Source organism: Hoplias malabaricus, chromosome 13, assembly GCF_029633855.1.
Source record: "Hoplias malabaricus isolate fHopMal1 chromosome 13, fHopMal1.hap1, whole genome shotgun sequence".
NCBI classification, from domain to species: Eukaryota; Metazoa; Chordata; class Actinopteri; order Characiformes; family Erythrinidae; genus Hoplias; species Hoplias malabaricus.
Window position 1 is genome coordinate 35,010,461 of NC_089812.1, and position 25,823 is coordinate 35,036,283.

Sequence of the window (25,823 nt, forward strand, 5' to 3'; positions counted from 1 at the left end):
ACCTGTACCTGGTAACACGAGAGTGAGTGTGAAATAGGGTTGCCAGATATTCAAATACCACAATAAGATTTTTAGATACATACTGACGACTCACAATCAGGAGTTGCGCCATCTTTTGTATGTAGTGAAAACAGCAACACATTGAGATCTACGGAGTGAAAAAGCCCATTATTTAATATAAAACATAAGAGATACTAATAAGGGAAATGCATGTTGAGTGCACATTTTCCTAATTTCCGTCCAAAATTTCTTAATCCATTCTAGACACTTTAGTTTTTTATTTTATTGTACAAAATTTGTATTTTATTTAATTTGTAACTGGAATTTCTTAAATGGTTCCTACAAGTAATTGTCTTTACATTTTGTGCACTAACAGCCCACTTTACTGTATTTCTAAGAATGTAAATGTGTACATATTACAAATTCATTCATTCATTATCTGTAACCCCTTATCCAGTTCAGGGTCGCGGTGGTTCCAGAGCCTACCTGGAATCATTGAGCGCAAGGCGGGAATACACCCTGGAGGGGGCGCCAGTCCTTCACAGGGTGACACACACACACACACATTCACTCACACACTCACACCGACGGATACTTTTGAGTCACCAATCCACCTACCAAGGTCTGTGTTTTTGAACTGTGGGAGGAAACCGGAGCACCCAGAGGAAACCCACGCAGACACAGAGAGAACACACCACACTCCTCACAGACAGTCACCTGGAGGAAACCCACGCAGACACAGGGAGAACACACCACACTCCTCACAGACAGTCACCCAGAGGAAACCCACGCAGACACAAAGAGAACACACCACACTCCTCACAGACAGTCACCCTGAATCTGAATGTTCAGCAACAAGAACGAACAAGTCAGTAATGCTGATGAGTCTCAAACACCACTCCAACCCATCTAAGATGTATGGAGGGTGCTCCATGACTCCAGAGAATACATTGCTCCACAGACCAAAGCAGAGGGGTTTTTATACTGCTCTAACCCATATTGGTGACCTTAGACTCATGTGTAAATGAGATCTACATTAATTATACATGTCAATGGATCTCACATATAGTAAGGGACGTCTTGATTCTATTAATAGGTTGCAGTGATATAATGTTTATTGCCTGGGTACTATATTAGGAACCAATTTTCTGTTTTTTGAATGCAGCACTAAAGTAAGTGATGTGGGTTTCCTCCGGATGAATGTGTGTGTTGCCCTGTGAAGAACTGGCACCACTGCCGGGGTGTCTCCCTGCCTTGTGTCCAATTATTCCGAGTAGGCTCTGATAAATTATTAAAATAATAAAAAGATTCATTTTAGCAGGGAAAAATATATAATTACTTTTTAATAACTGAAATTATTTTTAAAATTCTACATAAATGCTAAATTTAAAGTTTAAAGAGTTTTTTTATATGGCCGTATTCTGGTAAAAAAAAATAACATGAATTTAACCAAGGGTGCTTAGTTAAAATACTGCAGGCAAAAAAAAAAAAAAAAAAAAAAAAAAAAAAAAAAAAAAAAACAATGAACACAAGTGCTTTTAAAATCCCTCTTTTTTAAAACGAAAATCTGGCAACCATTAAATCTGGGGCTGTTTCTTTACCTGTGGCACTGCACGTCACATATAAGTTCTATCCTAATAAGGTCGACTCTAATGTATTGTATGTAATGTAATGTATAGAAGGAACCAGTAAACAACATACTGACTGAAAAAGTGTTTTAAAATCTGTAACCCCTACATGACTTAATATAAGTTTTAAGATTATTCATTTTTTTTGTACGAAAATACATTGTAAGAAGTTAAGAACTTGACATTATGCAATGTAGGCTACCCGATGTATCATTTTACTACACATTATAAAACACAGTTCCCTGGAGGTGGTTCTTAAAAAAAACCCTCATAACCTGTGCATTAAAGTTGTATTTTATCACAAGTAAAATCGTTATGGAAGACTCTCAAAACAAAAAGCCTCAATTGAACACAACTTTTACACGATGCCATACATTTTGAAACTCATAACCGCGTTAAAAACGTATTCCGCCAAAAAATATAGTTCTTTGGGACCACGTCATATCGCGGAGAATTCAGTTGTCGTGAGGCGGTCGTATCGGTGTTTCAAATATGATGAGGCTTAGAGAAATTTACACAGCTTCGATGTCTTTAGAGCACTTAAATAAAAATAATGAACATACATGCCCCTCACAGTGAGGTTTAATACAGTCAGATATGACAGTTGAACGGTGAATGCCGGAGCAATCCCAGTCTCGCTGAGGAGAGCGTGACGTCACCGCGCGCGGCTCTGGTCAACAACTCGACCGTTGTAGAGAGGGAGAGAGAGAGAGGGAGAGAGAGAGAGAGACCACGTAGCAGAAAACGGAGGAGCAGCCGAGGTTTGTGTGTTTCTTTAAAAACCGTTGAGGGCGACAGGAGAGAGAAGAGGAGCTGCCGTTACCGTTGCGCCGGCGGGGAGGTTTAAACAAATCTAGGGCACTTAGGGAAGGGACAGGGCCGGGAGCTCGGCGGTAAAATGGAGCTGGAGGACGGGGTGGTGTATCAGGACGACACGGGCTCGGCGGCAATGATGTCCGATAGGGTGTCGGGCCTCGCAGGCTCCATCTACCGCGAGTTCGAGCGCCTCATCGGGAAGTACGACGAGGACGTGGTGAAGGAGCTGATGCCGCTAGTCGTGTCCGTGCTGGAGAACCTGGACTCGGTCTTCGCCGAGAACCAGGAACACGAAGTGGAGCTGGAGCTGCTCAAAGAGGACAACGAGCAGCTCATCACGCAATACGAAAGAGAGAAAGCGCTGAGGAAACACGCCGAGGAGGTGAGCGCCAGGCCAGCATCCATTTATTAACAGTTCCACCGGTGCTTCTTCGGCCTCATTGTGTTTTTGTTTACGCAGCTGAAGCCCCCTCCTCTTTCTCCCCACGACCCCAGACCAGACAGACAACTTAAAAGAACGGTTCTCACAAAAAAAAAAATAACTGTTCCTATTTAACCAAATATTGTAGAAACATTCAAGAGTCTGAAGCTTAATGTCTTATAAAATAAAGTCTACAGCATTGTCTAGAAGTCAGAAACCACCTTTTATTTATTTTCAGTCAAAATGGCTGTTATGCATAATTTATTGATTTACTACTTGGGAAGAAAAAAAATCAGCATTTATGTGTCCACACTTTCCCTTATTTCCCAGACTGCCTTTCAATTTTCAGACAAAAATATAGTGGGGTCTTCCACACCTTCAGAGTTCAGACCAGTTGCATTTACAGCTTCTGATGATCCAGGGAATCCCACACTAACTCAGTGATGTTGAGGTCCTGGGTTAGGGGCGGACGGATCTCTTTTCCTCAGCAGCAGATTCAGGACAGCTACACATTCTTTCAGACCCACATGACTTAAGATGTCTTCACACAATGGAAGATGTCGGAATGAGGGAATCTGTCAATTTAAATATTAATGTGGTGAGCTTGTCAGGTCTTGCACAGTTTTCTAGAAGTCTCTACACCTTCCTTGTGGGCATTTTACAGCTAATCTCAGAAGTATATCCCCTCAAATATAAATAAATGAGTTGGCTGGATTAGGTTAATCACTGTTTTGGCTGGAATAGAAACAAATGAAGGGAGGTTTCTGAATCTCACAGCCTCTAGAAACAAACAGGCTGTAATGGATCTCTCTTATTTTATAGCTGTATCACCTCTGGGCTCCAGCATAAAACTGAACCCCCACTCCTTGTTTTGACTGATTACACTGTTTTGGATGTAAGGATAAACTGCTTTCTGTGATCTATTTCTTTAAGAAAGTTATTCCTAGTCATCTTTGCCCTGGACAGTTTAGTGTTTCCCACCCAGTTCTCAGGAAGTGCTTGTTAAACAGCTGTTTAAGAGGATCAGGTGTTAAGGGAAAAAAACAAACAAACAAAAAAAAAAAATCAGCATTTGGAAACCACTAACGTAAGCCAAAGTCGTGTCTGTAAAGTTGGAAGTACAGTCTCACCTATCGCGCTTAATGAAATAACCCTTTGTTTGAGTTTGCTGATATTTACAAATGTAAACTATAGAGTTAGAGACTACTTAGTGTTCAGTACTGTGTTTTTTATTCAATTCCCTTTCTTTTTCCACTCAATTGTGCTGAGACACACCATCATTAATGTCTTGTTAGGATTAGACTGTGCGCTGGGCAAGTGCTGAGTTATTAAACGGTGATAATATTGTATCATCAGACAGCTGTTGCCACTTTAGGGGAAACAAACATTTGGTGCCTCATGCTGTGTTCGCGATGCACAGCTTAATTTAGAAAGATCTGTGATGTCTGAGCACTGTGCATCTTCTAACTCTCTGACCTAAAAAGTATGCATTTAAAAAAGAGGTTTCTAGCCGGGACAGGTTGTGTATCATTAGTGGGGTAATTTGTAGTGCTTTGTGGCATTGAAAACTTTAACACAGTGTTTTTAGGGACTAATGTCAACGCATTATAAAATCAAGGACGCTTCTATCACTTTTATATTGAAAGACTAGACCAATCCTTTATCTATTGTCTCTGGACCAGTAGATATCACAGTAAACATGTCACAATATTCTGACCAAATGCACTTGTACAAAACCCTTGTAAACATTCATCACCTGCATCTGGTTGAATCCACAATGGACAACTTTTAAAGATCGTATTGAACTGTAACACATCATCGCTACATATCATACAGTACATACTGTGTGTGTGTTGCCCTGTGAAGGACTGGCGCCCCCTCCAGGGTGTGTTCCTGCCTTGCGCCCAGTGATTCTGGGTAGGCTCCGGACCCGCCGCTACCCTGAATTTGGATAAGCGCTTACAGACAATCAATGAATGAATGATTGTATACGTTTGCAGTTGTGTATTTGAAAAATATTTAATATTGGTGTCATAGCACCCACAATTTTGCATCTCTGCTCCACACTACGATACATAGTATATAAAGCAAGTGTACTACAGAGTGAGCATTCATTCATCCATTCATTCTCTGTAAGTTCAGGGTCGGGGTGGGTACAGGGCCTTGGCGCAAGGTGGTAACGCACCATGGAAGGGGCACCAGTCCTTCGCAAGGGCGTAGATTCATTTAATCAATTATTATTCTATTCAACAGGTAAAAGACCTTTGCCTTAGTTATGTTGGTACAGCTGTGCTATAGATACTTTTAGTTTAAGTAGGGGAGACTAATGGAAGTTGATATGTATTGTTCAGTTCACCATGTGCATTTCCAACACAAGCCCCTTTTTGACAGCTTAAGACTACTCAGTAGCTTTATCCATTGCTGACATTGAACAGGGGATTACATGGAATATGGCTGTCACATCCTCCAGTTAAGCCAGAGGTTTCTGCTCAGTCACAGTGCTTAAGTGCCTGTAGAGTGGCAACCTTTCCCACCAATGTACTGACTTTGTTTTATTTTTATGTATAAAGTAATGAACATTTTCTATCATTCGCATATGAAATGAGCTTGCTGTTGTGTAGTTAGTGAGTCAGTGTGCTTTCCTGTTGTCGGGAGTGTTATAGTAGTTAGTCAGAGAAGTCTTTTAAGCTACTTAGCTTTTTGACTGTCTGATGTAGCAATATATGAGGACTAGCATAAGCTAAATGCTACCTTAGTCTGGATCCTCTTGTGGAAGCCACATGGCTGAGATTTGTGTGGGGAGTCCGGGCTAAAGGCAGGCTGCTTGTGTGACTCAGCAATTTCAGTGTCTTTACTTTGTCAGTGTCTCTAACTTACAGAGCTGCCACATCACTCTGCTGAGCAGCAGGCCATTTTAGTTTCTAAACTCAAGTGGACAGAGCTGTTAAAGTTACTCCCTCGAATATGATTATAGCTTGTGATCTTCAGTGAGTAATAGGCCTTATATAGAATGAGTTTCATAAATAATTTAGACGTATCAGCAAAGGCGGCAGACAAATATACGGACAGGGAAATAAGGGGCACTGTGTACGACTTCACTTTTGAGATTCTAAACCTAAGCGGAGTGGTACCACTTGTGGTTTGCTAAAAAACAACAGATGGTTCTTCAAAAACTGTTTTAGTGCCAAGAAGCTTAAAGTTAATAAATCTTAGTCGCTGTAAATGCTGACCTGTGATCTTAAAAAACTCAATTTAAACTTCCTGACTCACTGAAAACTGCATCTTTAATACCACAAAGCTCACATAATTATAAGGCTGTCATTTGGAAACCATTACAAAAAGCCTAGTGGTTAACACACACCATGGCAGGTATTATAACAAAATAGTGTGTGGTCTTGTGCAGTAGGAAAGATGGGCTATTGTTTGAGAAGAAATTAAAGAACTGTAACCTCTATACTCCAGAGTTACAGAAAGGATATGTTAGAAGTATGGGGAATATGAGGATATTTTAACACATTTTCATGATATTTTATATAAACATTTCTTGTGGGCAGATCATTAATATAGTCAGTACTTAAAACAACAGACCTGGACATATTCATTCATTCATTCATTATCTGTAACCCTTATCCAATTCAGGGTCACGGTGGGTCCAGAGCCTACCTGGAATCATTGGGCGCAAGGCAGGAATACACCCTGGAGGGGGTGCCAGTCCTTCACAGGGAAACATACACACACACACACATTCACTCACACCTACGGACACTTTTGAGTCACCAATCCACCTACTAACTTGTGTTTTTGGACTGTGGGAGGAAACTGGAGCACCCAGAGGAAACCCACGCAGACACAGAGAGAACACAACACACTCCTCACAGACAGTCACCCGGAGGAAACCCATGCAGACACAGGGAGAACACACCAACTCCTCACAGACAGTCACCCGGAGCGGGAATCGAACCCACAACCTCCAGGCCCCTGGAGCTGTGTGACTGCGACACTAACCTGCTGCGCCACCTTTAAAAAGTTGAAGTTCACAATTTAAAGTTAAAGTTCACAATTGTAATCAAACACAATTTTATATACAATTCACAAGTTGTTTCCTTAGCATTTGCTAGCTCTCCAGTCTGTCTGCATGCTTGAAACCCTTCTGATGTGTTTACGAAGCCCCAGTGTCTGTAAATGAGTAAATAAACCAGTCTCAGTCTGGAATGCTAGACTTTCTCTCTCTCTCTCTCTCTCTCTCTCTGCTCTGGAGATTTTTTTAGTCAAAGGAGAGAGCTCTAAACGTTGAAAAGCACGAACCGAAATGAGGATATTGCTCGATTCCTGCTCCATAGGTGTGTAATATTGACTTATTTTTGCTGTTTTCGGATCACTTAATGTGGAAATGTCTCCAAACTCCGGAGGCAGTTAACTGCGCTACCGAAAGTGCTACAAAACCCCAGTTATGAGTTTCTGGATAAAAATTTACAGACAAGTCAAACCTCTGCCACATAGAATCGTTTTTTTTAACACTGCTGTTTCAAAGCAGACATGCTCAGTTATTTCATTGACTGCTTATTTAGCAAATAATCCACCTTCTAGCATATAAACAATATCACACGTGTGTTAACTGGGTAAAAATATCAACTTCCACTGGAGGTTTGCAATTTTGCATTATTGGGGTTTGTCTCTTCCAAATACACTTTTACCTTACTGCCCACACCTACTTGGAAGTAAAGTCATTCAAAATCAGCCTGAATCAACCTTGTGCTGTGAAGTGTGGCACTAAATGGATCTCTAAGCTACTGGATAACTGAATGTAAGTTAACTATTAGACTACAGATACAGATTGTCCAAGCCACTGCTAACTAATACCTCTCTCCTTTTCACCATTTAGCAGTTATTGCTAGATTGATAGTACAAAATCTTTTGAATGATATATTAAATGATGGGTGCTACATTCACATACTGACTGTGTTAGCCGATGGATTGTTTTATGACTATAAATAATGACTAAATGTAGAACCCACTATCAGATAGCTTTAACACTGCTCTAATACCATGTATCATGGTACTTTTGGATGCAGTTTGAGGTGTGTTTACAATTGAAATCTCATGTTCTGAATGAAAATGGAATAACTGCCAGCAGGCCTCCGGTGCTCGTTGTATATTTTGACCTGTTTGTGTGTAACTATATAAAGTTGGCTTTAAGCAACAGTGAATATAAAGTGACAGGGACCTTCTGTTATCTTCATTTCTGCGCTTTGGGCGCCAGAGCATTTTAGTTGTGGCTGTGTGATGGGGACAGAAAGTGACACAGAAAGCAGCACCCTGCTAACCGCCTCTGCCACAGAGCCTTGTGTTGCCAGCAGGGCCTTGCACTCCAGTCTGACTTAGATTGGGAGGGTTTCCCAGTAGGAAGCCAAGCTGAGATTGTAGTACTTTCAGGTCACATGATCCTTTGTTGCGATGGTCTGCAATGAGAACATTTCATGTGCTTGGGTTTTTTTTCTCTGGTTTCCTGCTCCTGGTTGTACTCCAAAAGGCTTCCCTCATTCCTTTGCACATGCGATGAGTTCCTGCAAGACTAATATAGTGCTTTAGACATGACACAGTGGGTTCTTGAATCTTGAAATACAATATTACAAATATTCATACTCTTGGGTCCTAAGACACAATGCATTTTGATGGTCCCCTGTTTGAACGCTGAAAATAAGTTGATATAAATTTTTAACAACAAAAATTGTGGTACATTTTAAGAGCTAGTGTTCTTATAACATATGCAAGATTATATTTGATGATGAAAATTAAAATTCATAACAGCAGTAATAATTAACAGACATTTATTTGCTAAAATCCTAGATTAATATCCTTCTCTATGATTGTGGAATGAGGAGATCGTCATCAGGTTTGTGAACCCTGGATCGCTGATTTGATAAGTTTGCTGTGTCATCATATAGCAATATGGAGACATTTCCTTTGGGCCTAAAACAGATTTGAAACTGGATGTGATTGCAGAGATGGAACTGACTCCAGTTAGGAAAGCATTTAAAAATATTTAAGGATGACCGATCTATTCAATGATTACACAGCAGTACAGTTTAACTCTTAATGAAAAAAAAAACCATGTAATTACACTATAAAGCCATGGTATCAGTTATTCATTCACAGCAGTGATACGTGTTTCGTAACATCTGTAGTTTTGGGGAATCCCATGGCTCAGAATCAGCAACAGAAAAAGTGAAATGTTAAACTCTGGGGTTGTCAGAGGCAGCTGGCCAGGATGTCCAGTCTTTCCCTCTGTTCCGGGCACTCAAAAGCTGTGGGTGAACTCTAGGATTTGAGGCCAAACAATAAGGCTGTTAGAGTAGCTCTATCTTGGTCTCTCCGCAGACATCCTGTTACTTATGCCTCGCTTTTTCCTGCTCATGTTGAGTCTGACATAAGGCTGGATTAGGCATGTTTTAACAGAGGTGCTAATCAGTTAAAATTTTGGGCTGTTACATTACAACAAGTAAAAAACCTAGTGTTTTGAATTCATAGTGTAATGGGTTGCTATATATTAGCTCAGCTTTTTTATTCATAAAAACAGACTTGGTGTCAAAAGAGCTCACAAAGACTGGTCATTCAACTGAAACGTAGAAGGAAAAGTTCCATGTTCCCTGTGTGGCAGATGATGTAGTTATAAGTGGGACATCAAATTTGGACCCATAGTGTTTATGTGATTTATAAAATTTTCTGTTACCAAAACACCCCAAGCCTTAGGGTAAACATATACTTACCCCTGTCTTTCTCTGGTCTGCCCTCTAACGGGAGCCTCTAGTTACAAGTGTAGCACATAGGCAAGTATGTGAACAGTTACATCCAAAAGTATATCTCTACCATCAGTCAAATACCCAGGTAAATTATGTAGGTTTGAAAATCTGTACATTTTAAATGAAAAACGATGTTTGTAAAGGAAATAATAAAGAATTAGACCTATATACATGAAGTAACTGAGACTTTAATGGAGTACAACTACACTGTATTATCTTAAAGACAGTCCAACAATTGCTATTCTCTGCAATGGTTTGTTGAAAGTACAGTCCTGCTCTAAATGAGAGGGCAGATATTTGTGTTGTAGGTGCAGTGTATGTGGATGTGTACAACGCTAAACATCTTTTGTTTTTCTTGAGCAGAAGTTCATCGAATTTGAAGACTCCCAGGAGCAGGAGAAGAAAGATCTACAGAACAATATGGAGAGAATGAACTCACATTCACGCCAGATGGAGCTGAAGCTCAAGAACTACACAGACCAAAGTAACACCTCCATTTATCCGTTCATCATTTACTCACAGTCTTTCTTTATGAAGCCTTCAAGGGTCTGACTATAGCTTTGTAGTGGTGCCCAGGTTAATGTAATTAGACGTGGTTTAATAATGTCACCAAATAGAACTGTTTCAAGAGTGGTGGAAATGGTGGAGATGGTGGAGATGGGTCATCAGCAACAGGAGACAGAGGGAAAGATGGAACGCTGGGTATTGATGGCACTGGTTTAGGTTCATGGCGAGATATGTATAATGTATTGTTTAACATTTGTCCACCCTCTTGAAGAACCAGTCTAGTGATGTCTGGGCAGTTGTTCTCTCCTGTTTGTCATAGATAAGACAGTAACAATGCATTGGCGTATCAATGGCTATTATTTAAACAAATATTAAACAAATAGTCATGGGGGTTAGCATATTTGAAAGCTTGTAAGTTGAAGGTTTGTATCCAGAGGACACTTGCACACGTTCTTTCTTTCTCCTCATTTTTTCCTCGTATATGATATTTGCGCAATAATACACAAGAGGGAGTGCTATAACTAATACATTGGCACTGGTGCAGAGTGATCTCACTTTATAGCACGAACCTTGGGTGTATTATACCGCAGTTCGTTATTGCTGTTTATTACTAGGTTTTAAGAAGAAAGTGAAAATTTGTTTGTTTATCAACCTACCGCAAGGAAAAATAGTCTGATTAAATAATCTGTATCACTACAGATTGTAGTGATATCTTACACTAAATGATGCCAAGTTCTTTCTGTTTAAGTTAAAAGTGAGTATTTTTGAGTATCGCTCCAAAGCCGTGCTGTGGAACTGGCGAATGAAAACTGACTCGAGTTAAACACAATTACAGAAACCACATAGATGTAGCAATTTACTGAGGTTTTTTATGTTATTTATTTCAGATTTTCTTTTGTTTGTGAGTTAGAAAACAGAGTCCGCTGCGCCTTAACTCTTCACTCTATTCAAAATAAGGTGCGCGAATGGGTGAAAAAGTCCGGGCACAGTCATTGTCAAGTCATTGCTAGGTTACGTGTATTTTACATAGTTATACCACAGGTATTTTACACATTTATAACACAGTTAGTTCTGACCCTGCGATGTGATTAACTGAGAGACGTTCCAGGAGTGCCAATGTCACTCAGACCGAAGCTCTTCTAGTATCACTCCTCAAAATACATGTAACCTAGCAACGACGCCAGCGCTTACAAGACCGTGCGGTGTCTGGGCTTTTTCACCCAACCGGGAATCGGTTCATTTTCTGTTTGCGCACCTTATATTACCCTAAAATAAAGAATTATGGCACAGTGGACCGTTATCTGCTTTCGGAAATCAGAAATAAATAAAAGTAAATTGCTACTTTTATGTGGTTTCTGTGATTGTGTTTAACTCAAGTCGAGAAGCGTCTGTTTTCTCCACTGCTCTCATTCGCCAGCTCAGCCACGCGGCTCTGAAGCGATACTCTACAATACTTACTTTTAACTTAAACAGAGAGAACTCTGCATTGTTTAGTGTTTGATACAGTATATATCACCATGATCTGAATCTGCTGTAAACAATGGTTAAACCATGACATTTTAGATTCATATATCACTGCTTCAGTCCTGATTTAGACAGAGGGCAGCTCTAAATAATGCAGCCTTGATTAGAATGTGTAATGGAATGGAACTATTCTTCCTTGCAGAATGTTGATAAACAAATAAATAATTTTCACTGTCTTTTTTCTGAAAACCTAGTAATAAATAGCGATAACGAACTGTGGCATAATCAAAATAATACACCTGAGGTTTGTGCGATATTGTGAGACCTTCGAACGCAGCACACCAGTGTGACCAATATGTCATGTTGTAGCACTCTCTCGTGTGTGTGTGTTGTTGCTTAATTACATTCTGTGTTATGATATGAGGTCCATTTCTCTCTCACTCACACACACACATATATATACATATATACTCATCTGTATGCTTGAGGTGTTGAAACAGATTAGTTGTTTCCCTTTTTTGTTGTTACAGGTTTCTTGTATACTACAGTGGTTTGTTGTACATCTACTGTTTTGTAATCCAACTACCTCCACATGACTGATGTTTCTTCTTTTTTCGAAACAAGTGCTTCCACCACAGAAATACTTTCTGCTATACTTGTTGCTGTGCCTGAAAGACTCACGTAATGAACATAAGACATATTACGCTTAACTGCATGATGTCAATACTAATAATGGTATTTTCATGCTTTATTATTGTTTTAATATTGAGATAAATATTATCTTGAAAGATATGATTGTGGCACATCCCTACACCCCTGCGTATGAATACTGTTTAGCATTTTAATGCAGGCTATTACCTAATGCAAGCTTCCACAATTATACTCTAGCCCCTTCAAAACTCAGCAAAAAATGCACTGTAATTGAAACACATCTGTTTGTCATCTTCCCCAGCTAATGAATATTTATATCCTCTGCTGTGGTTGGGTGACGTATAATGGTTGGCCGTGTGATTCACAGGATTAGGCTGATTTTAATTGGATTATTGGATTACTGTTATACCAACCCTCTCCCAACCGCACCATCTTAACGTGATTCTCTTGATGGATTAAGCCATGAAAAGCACTTTTTGTTGTATGGTGGCTCACTGGGAACATGAAGAATCAACAAGCTCTCTTCACAGTATTTCAAAGCCTACACCCACAGATACTCTCTGGTACACACATATGGAAATTGTGGTTCAAATTGAAGTAGTCATGTGCTTCAGTCTCTGGTAAATGGTGAATGATTCACAAGAGCTGCACACTGCCTAAAAATATTTCCCACTGAGTACATAGTCCAGTTTTGTTTAGAGCGAAGCAGAGTTGTATTTACATCATGGTCTGAAACAGCTACAGAGTTTTGGCCAGGAATAAACAAACATGATATCATAATAATAATGCTTTGTTTTCTCACAAGACATTTAGTTAGCGAAAACATAGGAGACATTTTTATATTTTGGTCACAGAATCCAGCAATTAAACGGTTATTATGTTAGATTTAGTGTTGATTTAAAAAAAAGAAAAATGAATTTATTACAGAATTGGGATTAATTTCAATTGATTGCATTTTCTTTTTTCTTAAGACTGAAGCTTGTAATAATAGATATTTAAAGGTAAAATATAAAAATCTGTGTAAGTTTTATATATTTATTTATGTTAATAATGTCAGTTGATTTAAATACATTAATTCTGAGGTTCTGGGTTCTAACCCCTCCTTGGATTTGTGCTAGAAATTTGGGTAATTTGGTAAAGTGCAGGCATTCATTCATTATCTGTAACCCTTATCCAGTTCAGGGTCGCAGTGGGTCCAGAGCCTACCTGAAATCATTGGGCGCAAGGCGGGAATACACCCTGGAGGGCGCCAGTCCTTCACAGGGTAACGCATACACACGCATGGACAATTTTGAGTCGCCAATCCACCTACCAACGTGTGTTTTTGGACTGTGGGAGGAAACCGGAGCACCCGGAGAAAACCCACACAGACCCAGGGAGAACACACCACACTCCTCACAGACAGTCACCCGGAGGAAACCCACGCGGACACGGGGAGAACACACCAAACTCCTCACAGACAGTCACCCGGAGGAAACCCACGCGGACACGGGGAGAACACACCAAACTCCTCACAGACAGTCACCCGGAGCGGGAATCGAACCCACAACCTCCAGGAGCTGTGTGACTGCGACACTACCTGCTGCACCACCGTGCCGCCCTAAAGTGCAGGCACACATTTTTAAATTAAAAGTGTAAAGTCTGTGGTTTGTGTGTTTTATACAAATACATTTACTTCAGCCTTGCATACTTTGTATTTTTTTAACATGGAACAAAAAAATTGAAATAAGAGACTGATGAATAACGTCAATATTAGCCTCATACATTGGCCAGTTTATGGTGGAAATAAACATGTGCATATGAAAGTTGAGAATAAGAAGCAAATTTCTGCGTCCTAAAATGGAATATAATGGGGAAGGGGAAAAATTGATAAGGAAGGTGACATCGGCCTGAACAAGTGACTCGTTTAACACTAGAAGCGCCGAGGGCCAGGTGTTTGACTACTGTGATTTACTGACTAACATTACTCCGAGCGGCATGTTGGTTTTGATGTGGGTGGGTGAAGTCAGTGCGGCGCTCTGTGTAGTCAGTCACAGTGGTCAAATGAGCATCTCTCTGTGCTTCTAAATCTTGTGGGTCAAAGAAACGCAATGCTTACAGCGTTAGAGTGGAATTGAAAAATCAAATATGAAATTGGTAAAAAAAGCAAACTTTGTCTTACCTCAAGCAGTAACAATGGCATTCATTGGCTTTTTGCTTTACAGTGTCTTTCCTCTCTCTCTCTCTGTTTTCTCTCCATTCGAAGCGGATCCATTACACCTCCAACCACTCACTGAAATTAAGGTTCAGAAAAATTGCATATATTTGTGTGTTAATTATCACTGCGGTTGTAATCTATATCCGGGGATCCGATATCTGACCAGAAGTTGTAACACAAAGTAAACAAAGATGGCCCCTCCCTTGCTGTCACAGAAAATTAGGTGAATTCTCATTCCAGCAGTGATGCTGAGGGATTGAATCTCTCCAGCAGCACTGCTGTTTCAGATCCACACATATCAGTACAACACGCACTAACACACCACCACAACGTCAGTGTCACTGCAGCACTGAGAGTGATCCATCACCCAAATCATATGTGCTCTGTTATTCTTGCTGATCATTGAATAAGGATGAACAGCGATGAACAACAGATAGACTACAGTCTGTTATAATAGAAGAACAAAGTTCTCCTGTATGCTCAGTGGAGCTGGGAGAATGGGCAGTGAGTGTAGAAACTAATGTTATAGTTGATGATATGGTGCATACTACCGTCAAACTTTCATATTTAATAATATTGATGAAAATAACTTGATTTAATTTTGAAGTGTGCTCTTTAAAGAAGCTCAAATGTCTGATGTTTCCATCTGCAGTATATAACCTGTCTGATTGCCTACCGGACAGGCATAGAAGAGGCATTTTCGCTTACTGACTGATGGACTGACTGACTCCTAATGTTGAAATGCGCATGTGCAAGTGGGAACACTTAAGGTGGCGCTACTACACCGTCTGTTGTTAGATCAGCCATATTTCACATTCCAGTTTGTGAACTAAATTTGGAAACTTGTGGTGCGTTTCCACCGACAAACTGGATTGCAAAACAGAAAAACTTGTTCCCAGCTGGAACTAAAGAACAGTAGGTTCTTCAGCACGAACCGTGGCTGAATAATAGGTAATAAGACAGGAACATGCTCAGTTTGTGTGTGTTTCTGAGGCTGTGTTTGGCGCAACACCAGAGCCTTGGCTCTGTGTTGGTTAGATTACATGCTCAGGATGGGTCAGAACTCGGCAACATTTACACACATATTATATCTCCTAGAGAGAGGAGGACTGCTGAATTTGCCTTATTTCACGCAACTGTGTATTTGCTCATATTGTAAAGGGAAATGATGGGAAGACATTTTGTGGCGTTAATAAAACTCCATACAGCTGCGCACAGCTTCCTTAAACTTCACATGCTTTAACCTGTTACATTGAATAAATAAGTAATTCATTCATTATCTGTAACACTTATCCAATTCAGGGTCGCAGGGGTCCAGAGCCTACCTGGAATCATTGGGCGCAAGGCAGGAATACACCCTGGAGGGGGCGCCAGTCCTTCACAGGGCAACACAGACACACACACATTCACGGACACTTTTGAGTCGCCAATCCACCTACCAACGTGCATTTTTGGACTGTGGGAGGAAACCGGAGCACCCGGAGGAAACCCACGCGGACACGGGGAGAACACACCAACTCCTCACAGACAGTCACCCGGAGGAAACCCACGCAGACACAGGGTGAACACACCAACTCCTCACAGACAGTCACCCGGAGGAAACCCACGAGGACACGGGGTGAACACACCAACTCCTCACAGAGTCACCCGGAGGAAACCCACACAGACACAGAGAGATCACACCACACTCCTCACAGACAGTCACCTGGAGGAAACCCACGCAGACACAGAGAGTACACAGCACACTCCTCACAGACAGTCACCCGGAGGAAACCCACACAGACACAGTGAGAACACACCACACTCCTCACAGACAGTCACCCGGAGCGGAAATCGAACCCACAACTTCCAGGTCCCTGGAGCTGTGTGACTGCGACACCTACCTGCTGCGCCACCATGCCGCCCTAAATAAGTAATTGTAATTCTTAAATCAACAAAACGTCTTGGCCTTTGTTCTTTAGTGGCAGATCATCTAGTATTTATTAGTAAACAAAAACATTGATATGAGGCACCAAAGCTTCTCCAGACCTTCCAATGACAAGGGTGTTTATTTTGGGCTTTCCTGTTTTTGAAATGGCAGCAACACCACTGTGACAATGGCTATATGGCTAGTGGTTTTCCTAGTTTCTCTTTACTCTTGTTAAAAGAGGGATTTAGGAAGCTATCTGTTACAGACAGAATCCTGTCTCAAGCCTGGCACTGGCATGGGGCCACAGATATATTCACCTATTCATATTCAGGTCACTGGAGTGCACTTCCATACATCACACTGACACATCTGTCTGCAGACCTCAGGGTTATGCTCTCCTTCCACATATAGCCCAGTATCTGTGTGATACTGTCTAAAATTAGAGAGTCTCAGGACAAGCTTAGCTTTTTAGCTTAACTCTTTTAGAATAAAATCAGAATAAACCGAAGGGACATCTGCTGGATTAGTGATCATTCCTGCCTAATCTGTTTGAGTGCATGAGAATCATTCATGCATTCATTCATTCTCTGTAAGCACTTATTCAGTTCAGGGTCGCGGTGGGTCCAGAGCCTACCTGCAGTCATTGGGTGCAAGGCAGGAATACACCCTAGAGGGGGCGCCAGTGCTTCACAGGGCAACACACACACTCACACATTCACACCTACGGACACTTTTGAGTCGCCAATCCACCTACCAACGTGTGCTTTTTGGACTGTGGGAGGAGACTCGGAGGAAACCCACACGGACACAGGAAGAACACACCAACTGTCACCCAGAGCGGGACTCAAACCCACAACCTCCAGATCCCTGGAGCTGTGTGACTGCGACACTAACTGCTGCACCACCGTGCCTCCCCAATGAATGGCATGAAAATATTAAGTTGATTCAGAAAGTAGTTAGTAAAGAATTAAGGTAATATAACGTGAAGACGTCCTCTGGGGCGAAGTGCTAGACTCATTCAGTCATAGTTGCATTAATGTGCTAAAAAGCCATTCACATGGATGTGGCCTCAGTCCATGATATTTGCATTCAAATGGATGGGTGGTCTGATTATTGTGGCCCTGCAGCTCCTGAAGTGGAGCTCTGCTTGTCTGTTTGGGGCTGGAGCACAATCACAGCAGAAGTGTAAACACATCGTGGATTCAGATTCAGATTAGTGCATATCAGAGGGGCCGTTTAAACTGCCCGAGGAAACAAGCTGCTATTATGTTCCCACTGCCTGCAGAGGCTTGTAACCCACCCACTCATTAATATAAACACACATACACCTTGAACAAAACACTCCACAAGGGGCACTATTCAGTGCTACACTTCAAAGGCTCTAGAGCTGTTTTCACGAGTTGTAATTTCACACTTGTAGTGAACAGCAGGAGAGGTTCTGTGTCAGACCATTGCCGGCTCTGTTCACACGTGTTTTGTGCCAGGGCACTAGCAGAACATAGTCCAGGTAATGTCCAGTACAATGATAGAGACGTTGTGTAAGTTTGAAAGAGGCTAATGTGATGTTATTTTATGTTGTTTCAGTTGAAGTGTCCTCAACAGTTCTCTGCTTATTGGTTGTATTTTGAGATGTGGCTGGCTCAGGTCAGTCGATGGTTCTTGTTTTTTTTTTTTGCTGTTGAAACTGTAATTATACAGCCAAATTTTAAAGCTATATACAGCTGGAATCTTGGGAAGGTTACATAAAACAGTAATAGTGATAAAATGCAGTTTGGAAAGGTTATGTAATACAATAGAGGCCTGTTAGGGGAATATATGTCCATTTTGTGATGGGTGGTAAAATATACTAACTGCATAAAGAAGGCTGTTTGTGCTGTCACGAGACCATAAAACATGTACTTTAGATTATGAATCTAGCACTTAATGGTGAAAATGTAGCATCCAAAGCAGGATTAGCAAGGCCATGCTAATGTTACAGGTGATTGGGCAAATCAGTACTGTGCTTTACAAGTGATTATGTACATGGACATCCAGTATTTTTACACTTTGGGAGTTCTAAGGAGCCTTAGAGCTTATAAATGTTAAAGGTACCTCAGCATGTGTTGTTGAATGTTAAGTTTTTGCCTGTCCATGCGGACTAATTTAAGGCTAATCTAGGCCAGAGGCTAATTGGAATGTAGTAACTTCATGTTGCTGAATCAGGATTGTTTAAAATATGTTGTGGAGGTTTACTCATGTTAAGAGTCTTTCTGATGATCTCCTTCACATTTACAAAAGAACTGAGAAAATTATCTCTTATAAAAGTTTCATTCTCCTAGCACCCTCAGAGATTCATTTTTCTGACACACAATGATAGTACTACATGAGCAGAGGCCCGTTGTGGCCTTTCCTTTCCGATAGGATCTAGCATGATTAGTCTCATTACTTTGACCCTATTTTATTCCAGGGTCTATATATGTGATTAAATATTACATCTTGTGTCTGATTTGAGGTTAATCTCTCTCTCTCTCTCTCTCTCTCTCTCTCTCTCTCTCAATTATAGTAAGCCGTTTGGAGGAGCGCGAGGCCGAACTCAAGAGAGAATACAACTCTCTCCATCAGCGACACACAGAGGTAATATTATCAGTATTTTTCTTTTAGCTGTTTTTCTCAGGTTTGTGTTTGTGAGAGATGTTTAAACATTCAGTCATAAGCAGATGAATTGGTAACAAGTGAGGAATCATGAATGAATATACAAGGGACATCCACCAAAGCTAATGAAGTGTTAGCACTTTCATGGGAGAATTGTCAAACAGTTCAAAAGAACATTTCTCAATACATGTTTGGAAATTTAGGCCTTTCATAATCTTCTGTATATCATTCATTATCTTTAATACACATTCACTCACACATTCACTCACACCTACGGACAGTTTTGAGTCGCCAATCCACCTACCAATGTGTGTTTTGGACTGTGGGAGGAGACAGGAGCACCCAGAGGAAACCCACATAGACACAGGGAGAACACATCACACTCCTCACAGACAGTCACCCGGAGGAAACCCTACCGGACACAGGGAGAACACACCACACTCCTCACAGACAGTCACCTGGAGGATACCCACACAGACACAGGGAGAACACACCACACTCCTCACAGACAGTCACCTGGAGGAAGCCCACCCGGACACAGGGAGAACACACCACACTCCTCACAGACAGTCACCTGGAGGAAACCCACGCAGACACAGGGAGAACACGCCACACTCCTCACAGACAGTCACCTGGAGGAAACCCTCGCAGACACGGGGAGAACACACCACACAGACAGTCACCCGGAGAAAACCCATGCAGACACGGGGAGAACACACCACACTCCTCACAGACAGTCACCCAGAGGAAACCCACGCAGACACAGGGAGAACACACCACACTCCTCACAGACAGTCATCTGGAGGAAACCCACCCGGACACAGGGAGAACACACCACACTCCTCACAGACAGTCACTTGGAGGAAACCCACGCAGACACAGGGAGAACACACCTCAATTTGGAGGACATAGGTTCACAGGTTTAAGCGTGATATATTTGAAACTGAAAGGAAAAGTGGGAGTGAGTTATAATGACATTTCAGGAGATGATCCTATCACATCCTATACTGAGCACACTTCCACCACCTGCTGGACAAAATATATAGCACAATTTGAGCTAGTTGTAGCAGCTTCATATGATCAACAGTACCAACATAACAAAAATCTTTATTTTCCCTCCAGATGATTCATAACTACATGGAACATGTAGAACGCTTCAAAATCCAGCAGATAACAGGAGGAGAGGCTTCAGATTCGGGAACAATGGGTCGTGTCAGGTAGGATGAGCATCTTACTGTGAAAAAAAAATAAGTTCAGAATTGATTAATAACAGATGAACACATTAATCAAGTAGAGTGTGAGACAAAGTAAAAGCACGCTGGCAGACACTATAAATCACAGCATTGTGTGTGTATTTGTGAGGGAGATAGCGTAACAGAGAAAGTGTTTCAAGAGCTCAAAGTAGCCTGTTTTCACTTACAAGTCTAGTAGCTGTGAACCACAAGTTTTTTATATGTGTATATGTGTGTGTGTGTCTCTGTATGTAGTGGCGAAATCAGTTGTATTGATCTCTCTATGTTGCTGTTTGAATCTTCTGCTATCAGAAAAATAAAGAATGTTTACTTCAGTTTGGGATCATGTCTCTGTATTGTAGTGCTGTAACATTTTGTAAAACATATCAATATAATGAATATTTGTCTACATTTTCTAAATTCACAAGAGAGAATACAACTCTCTCCATCAGCGACACACAGAGGTAATATTAACAGTATTTTTCATTTAGCTGTTATTCTCTGGTTTGTGTTTGTGAGAGATGTTTAAACATTCAGTCATAAGCAGATGAATTGGTAACAGGTGAGGAATCATGAATGAATATACAAGGGGCATCCACCAAACATAATGAAGTGTTAGCACTTTCATGGGAGAACTGTCAAACGCAGACACAGGGAGAACACACCACACTCCTCACAGACATTCACCCGGAGGAAACCCACGCAGACACAGGGAGAACACACCACACTCCTCACAGACAGTCACCCGGAGGAAACCCACGCAGACACAGGGAGAACACACCACACTCCTCACAGACAGTCACCCGGAGGAAACCCACGCAGACACAGGGAGAACACACCACACTCCTCACAGACAGTCACCCGGAGGAAACCCACGCAAGACACAGGGAGAACACACCACACTCCTCACAGACAGTCACCCGGAGGAAACCCACGCAGACACAGGGAGAACACACCACACTCCTCACAGACAGTCACCTGGAGGAAACCCACGCAGACACAGGGAGAACACACCACACTCCTCACAGACAGTCACCCGGAGGAAACCCACGCAGACACAGGGAGAACACACCACACTCCTCACAGACAGTCACCCGGAGGAAACCCACGCAGACACAGGGAGAACACACCACACTCGCTTTACATTAATTGTTTTCTGGAGTCTGATTAGGCTCACTATATTTATCTAGTTTTTGGTAGTACATTACATTACAAATATTTCTTAGTTTGTGCAGTAGTAATAAGTGCATGATTAGCTTATTGTCTATGTGCCTATCTATCAATCTGTCTGCTTGTGTATGGCAGGAAGGAGCGGCCTGTGTCTTTGGGCATCTTCCCCATGTCCAGTGGAAGTGGGAGCAACGTCCTGACCCCAGAAATCCTGAGCAGAGCAGAGACCCCTGGAACAGAAGGCTGGAGATTCAATGACCTCAGCCAGCCCCGATCCAACACCAGCCTCAAGGTATCTGTAACTGAACCTGTGATGGACTCAACAATGACCACCCAACAATAACATTTCTAGAGTCAAAGGGATTCAAAACACAATCTAATGAAGTGCTGCAGCCAGCCACAAAGCCTTGAGACAGAGTTCCCATTCTGAATGAGAGTGATCTGGTCAGACTCCTGTACTAAATGATGTAGAAGTGATTTGTGCCGAATTTCAAGGAGATGTACTAGTGTTAATAAACTGCCAGATGGCCCAGGGTGCTGTGGATCAGAACAGTGCATTTGAAATGACTTGGCTTTGAAGATGAAGGAGAATAGGAAGCGAGAGACGGCTCTCTGATGTTTTAGCAAAGCCTGTGACAGAATTAACACACACTTGGCTCTTTTTAGATTTCCCAACGTCCCCCTCATATCAGCCAAAGGCTTGGATTCTTATTAGAGACATGTCAGAACATGTCTTTTGTTGGTTTCAATGTCATGCTCGCATAACTGTGCCATTTTTCTCTTTGTCTAAAGTTGAGAAGCAAAGATACATTATTGAACTGTACTTGTGGAGTGGCAATCTATTTCTATGCATATGCTAGCCACTCCTTTAATCATCGATGGTGAGTTTTTAACCGCAGAGCCATTGTTGGCTTGATGCATTTGAGGGACAGTCTATCACCAGGCGACACATTTAGCACGTTTGCCTCTCATCTCTGGGATCTTGGGTTTCAAGTTCCATCTCCAAGTCCCATGGAGTTTCCATGTTCTCCCCGTGTCTGCGTGGGTTTCCTTCGGGGTCTCCGGTTTCGTCCCACCGTGCAAAAACATGGAAGTTAGGTGAATGGGCTTCTCAAGGCTTTCTTTTCAAAAGCAATGATTGTAAACAGGGGTAATTAAACAACAGTGGTCCTGTGGTCAGCAACTGACCAGTGATGAAAGGGTTAATGTGCATGACTGAGACACTGCAGTACATAACTGTGCACATATAAGGCAGGTGGACACATATAGATGGGCAATTGAATGGACGTACAAGGCAACATTACTGTTATAAGTGTACAATGAGCTGTGTTTTATTCTTTGGACAGGCATTGTATTCATACAGAAGGGTAAAACTGTGCTTCTCATTGTTTATGCAATTTGTGTAAGTACACAAGCTGTTGACTGGGGACTATAGGCCTGAGGAGAAGGAAAACTGGCTTTGCTGTGGCTGGTCAGTGTGAGCTACCATGGCAACATAAGGCAGTACTGACGAAGACAGATTGAGGGGTTGAAACATTGATATAAGGATCATAGCAGCAGACATATCTCAGCCCAACAAAATGAAGCTTCATTTTTCAATGTACCTGCATTGTGGACTGTGTTATACCAGTCCCATTGCTTTTCTTGTTGACTGTCGTTATTAAAGCAATGTACTTGATGTGTAATTGGAATATGTAGTAATCATATGAGTATTTTGATGATAATCTTGTTGATTAAATGTAGGGAGCTCTTGCATATCTGAAATTCATTTTGATGAGTAATCCTGGCAAAAAAATAGGCCGAACTGAATGATAATATAATATGTAATGAAACCATTTCATTGACAATGGTCTGTATAGTTCTTAAATAAAACACACAGTGGCAAAGAACCCACTGGGATAATAATAAGTCAGCCCCTAATGATATGAGGCATTCACTTCTCACACTGGGGGTTAACACCTCTTAGTCCAACTCTGTTTAAACATGCCTATTTATGACCTGTGGGTACCCTTTTGTGTTCTCCCTGTGTCTGTGTGGGTTTCCTCCGGGTGTGCCGGTTTCCCCCCACGCTCCAAAAACACACGTTGGCAGGTGGATTGGTGACTCAAAAGTGTCCGTAGGTGTGAGTGAATGTGTGAGTGTGTGTGTCACCCTGTGAAGGACTGGCGCCCCCTCCAGGGTGTATTCCTGCCTTGCGCCCAATGATTCCAGGTAGGCTCTGGACCCACCAGAATTGGATAAGGGTTACAGTTAATGGATGGGTTCCCTGTTTTTTGCTGCAGACTGATTCATTGAGATCTTAAACTGTTATTTATTATGTTTTTAAATCATGTAATTAATATTAATAAGGTAGTCATTAGAGTTATAAATCAAATAACTAAACTGTAAAAAACGTTCACTTTCATTGGCTTTTATGTGTTTGAGCTGTATTTTTTGCCTGAATAAATATCCCTCCATACAGAAGATCCAAGCAAATCATTTATCAGAAATAACGTATGATAAAGTAAGAAACTGCAACTGCAAACTTCTATATGGAGGCCTGTCAGAGCTTCTAATGCTTTCATATGCATGTCAAGCTGCATTAAACGATGTGGTCACTCTCAAACTTGCCAGCATTTCATCCAACAACAAAGGAATGAGCAAAATCAACCTGCTTCATTTGAATTCTCTTCCCTGAGCAGTTAGAGGCAGAGGATCCTCCACAGAAAAGTGAGGGTAAAACCACGCAGGAGGCTTGGGAGAATTCGCTGACGGAAGACTGCAAGGTAGTTGGCTCTGTGGTGGCCGAGAGTGCAGTCCAATTCACCATCGTACATTGGTGCTACATGCAGCCACATCCAAACCCCATCGTCTGTTTTCCAGGCTGTATGCAACCACTGCGGATATATATATAGCTACGGTTTCAATTGGATATCGTAATATAAACATCCTCCTCAATATAAGGCTATGTAAAGTGTTTAGATCAATAAGTGGTTGCATAGAGCTTGTTCACAGTAGTTCACAAAGAACGCATGGTATTTTAGTTCCTTGTAGCTGCTTCATTCTTCATTTCAACATTTTTCATTCAATTACACTAGTGTCACAATGAGTCTGTTAGTCAAATACAGTCTCATCCTCCAGTTTGTGCTGTGTAGATGGTGTAGTTCTAATATATTTCTCCTATTTTCAGTCTTAGCAATGTTTCTGTTACGTAGCTCTTTTTTTTTTGTAAAAACAAGTTTGTGTGTGGTTTTGGCTGTTGGTGTTTGCTTTTTATTTCTCTGTTTTGGTCGTGGTGAGCTTTCTATGTGACTGATGTCTTGTGGAATTTAATATAATGTCAGTGTTAGCTTGTGTATCGTGGTTGAGCTAATATTAAGGTGATGTTTTTGCTTCTTGCTTCTCTTTGTGTGTCTCTTCTAAGCTGTTTACGAAAGGGGCATTCTGACTAAAATAATAATAAAAAAATAACCATTTGTCTGTTGTACACATGCTTTGTGCAGTTGTCTTTAAAGAGACACGTTTAAAGAGATTTTGCGATAAAAACTGGAACATCCCCCTTCTGATGTGTTTTGAAGGTGAAAAACTACTAGGACGCAGGATGGATATCTTACTGCAGGTGTATTATTGTTGGAACTGCCTGAATGAATTATTCAAACAGCAGATGGATTTTCTGCATATAATTCTGTGCTTCATAATACTGCAATTTTCAGGCCAGAATGCCCTTTAAATGTACAAGGCTACAGGCTGTACTGTTATTTTATTTATTGAATATATATATTTTTAAATTAGACATTGTCTTAATCAAAAGTCTTTGACCCAATATCGAACTGAATACGGACACTAATCACATCTGTTGAAGAAGCTAGAAAGTTACTTTGTTTTTTCTATCTGCTTGTTTTTGTCAGTCCTCAAGTTCATGTGTTGTGTGTGTGCCTTGACCTCAGAATGGCTTGCCTGGCAGGCAGGGCTACGCTGAGCTGCTCTGTTACATGTGTTGTTGCCTAAAACCTCACCTGAGGTAAGGAGATATTTTATGACCCTGCATGAGCACTTCAGTGACCACTTGTGCTTGGTTGTTTCAGGATGAGCTGTCAGGCTCCAGGTCCATCACACCCATGTCTACCACAGCGTCGGACCTGGCGCTGGACTCGCACAAGGAGGAGGGTGATGGCTCCTGCAGGAGCGCTGAGGTACAGGCAGCACCAGGCACACGCACCGTATCTGTGGGTGAGTACTGTATCTCTGTCCAGTCTGATCTAACAGTGTTACAGCCTGAAAGTCTCTTTGGCTGCTTCTGTAACCTTTTATTGGTCCTTGGGTGTATACTGAGGGGGGGGGGGGGGGGGGGGGGTAGTGGCTAGCATAGCTCACTTTTCAAATGTATAAATGCTAATATATTGAACACTCTTCAGTCT

General features: G+C 41.5%; 1 protein-coding gene across 2 annotated transcripts in view; it reads left to right on the forward strand.

The window, feature by feature from the left end:
- The first annotated feature begins 2,103 nt into the window (after window positions 1-2,103).
- The window catches only part of spag9a (sperm associated antigen 9a), a 46,372-nt gene continuing 22,652 nt past the window's right edge, over window positions 2,104-25,823 (forward strand). Inside the window, exons 1-7 of one of the 2 annotated variants that reach the window (XM_066641690.1) lie at window positions 2,104-2,826; window positions 10,029-10,149; window positions 18,936-19,006; window positions 20,147-20,241; window positions 21,562-21,718; window positions 24,108-24,191; window positions 25,491-25,635. In XM_066641690.1, coding sequence (XP_066497787.1) covers window positions 2,527-2,826; window positions 10,029-10,149; window positions 18,936-19,006; window positions 20,147-20,241; window positions 21,562-21,718; window positions 24,108-24,191; window positions 25,491-25,635 — 973 coding nt within the window. In that variant the 5' untranslated portion in view covers window positions 2,104-2,526. The remainder of the gene's footprint in view (window positions 2,827-10,028; window positions 10,150-18,935; window positions 19,007-20,146; window positions 20,242-21,561; window positions 21,719-24,107; window positions 24,192-25,490; window positions 25,636-25,823) is intronic. The other variant, XM_066641691.1, reaches the window with a different exon arrangement.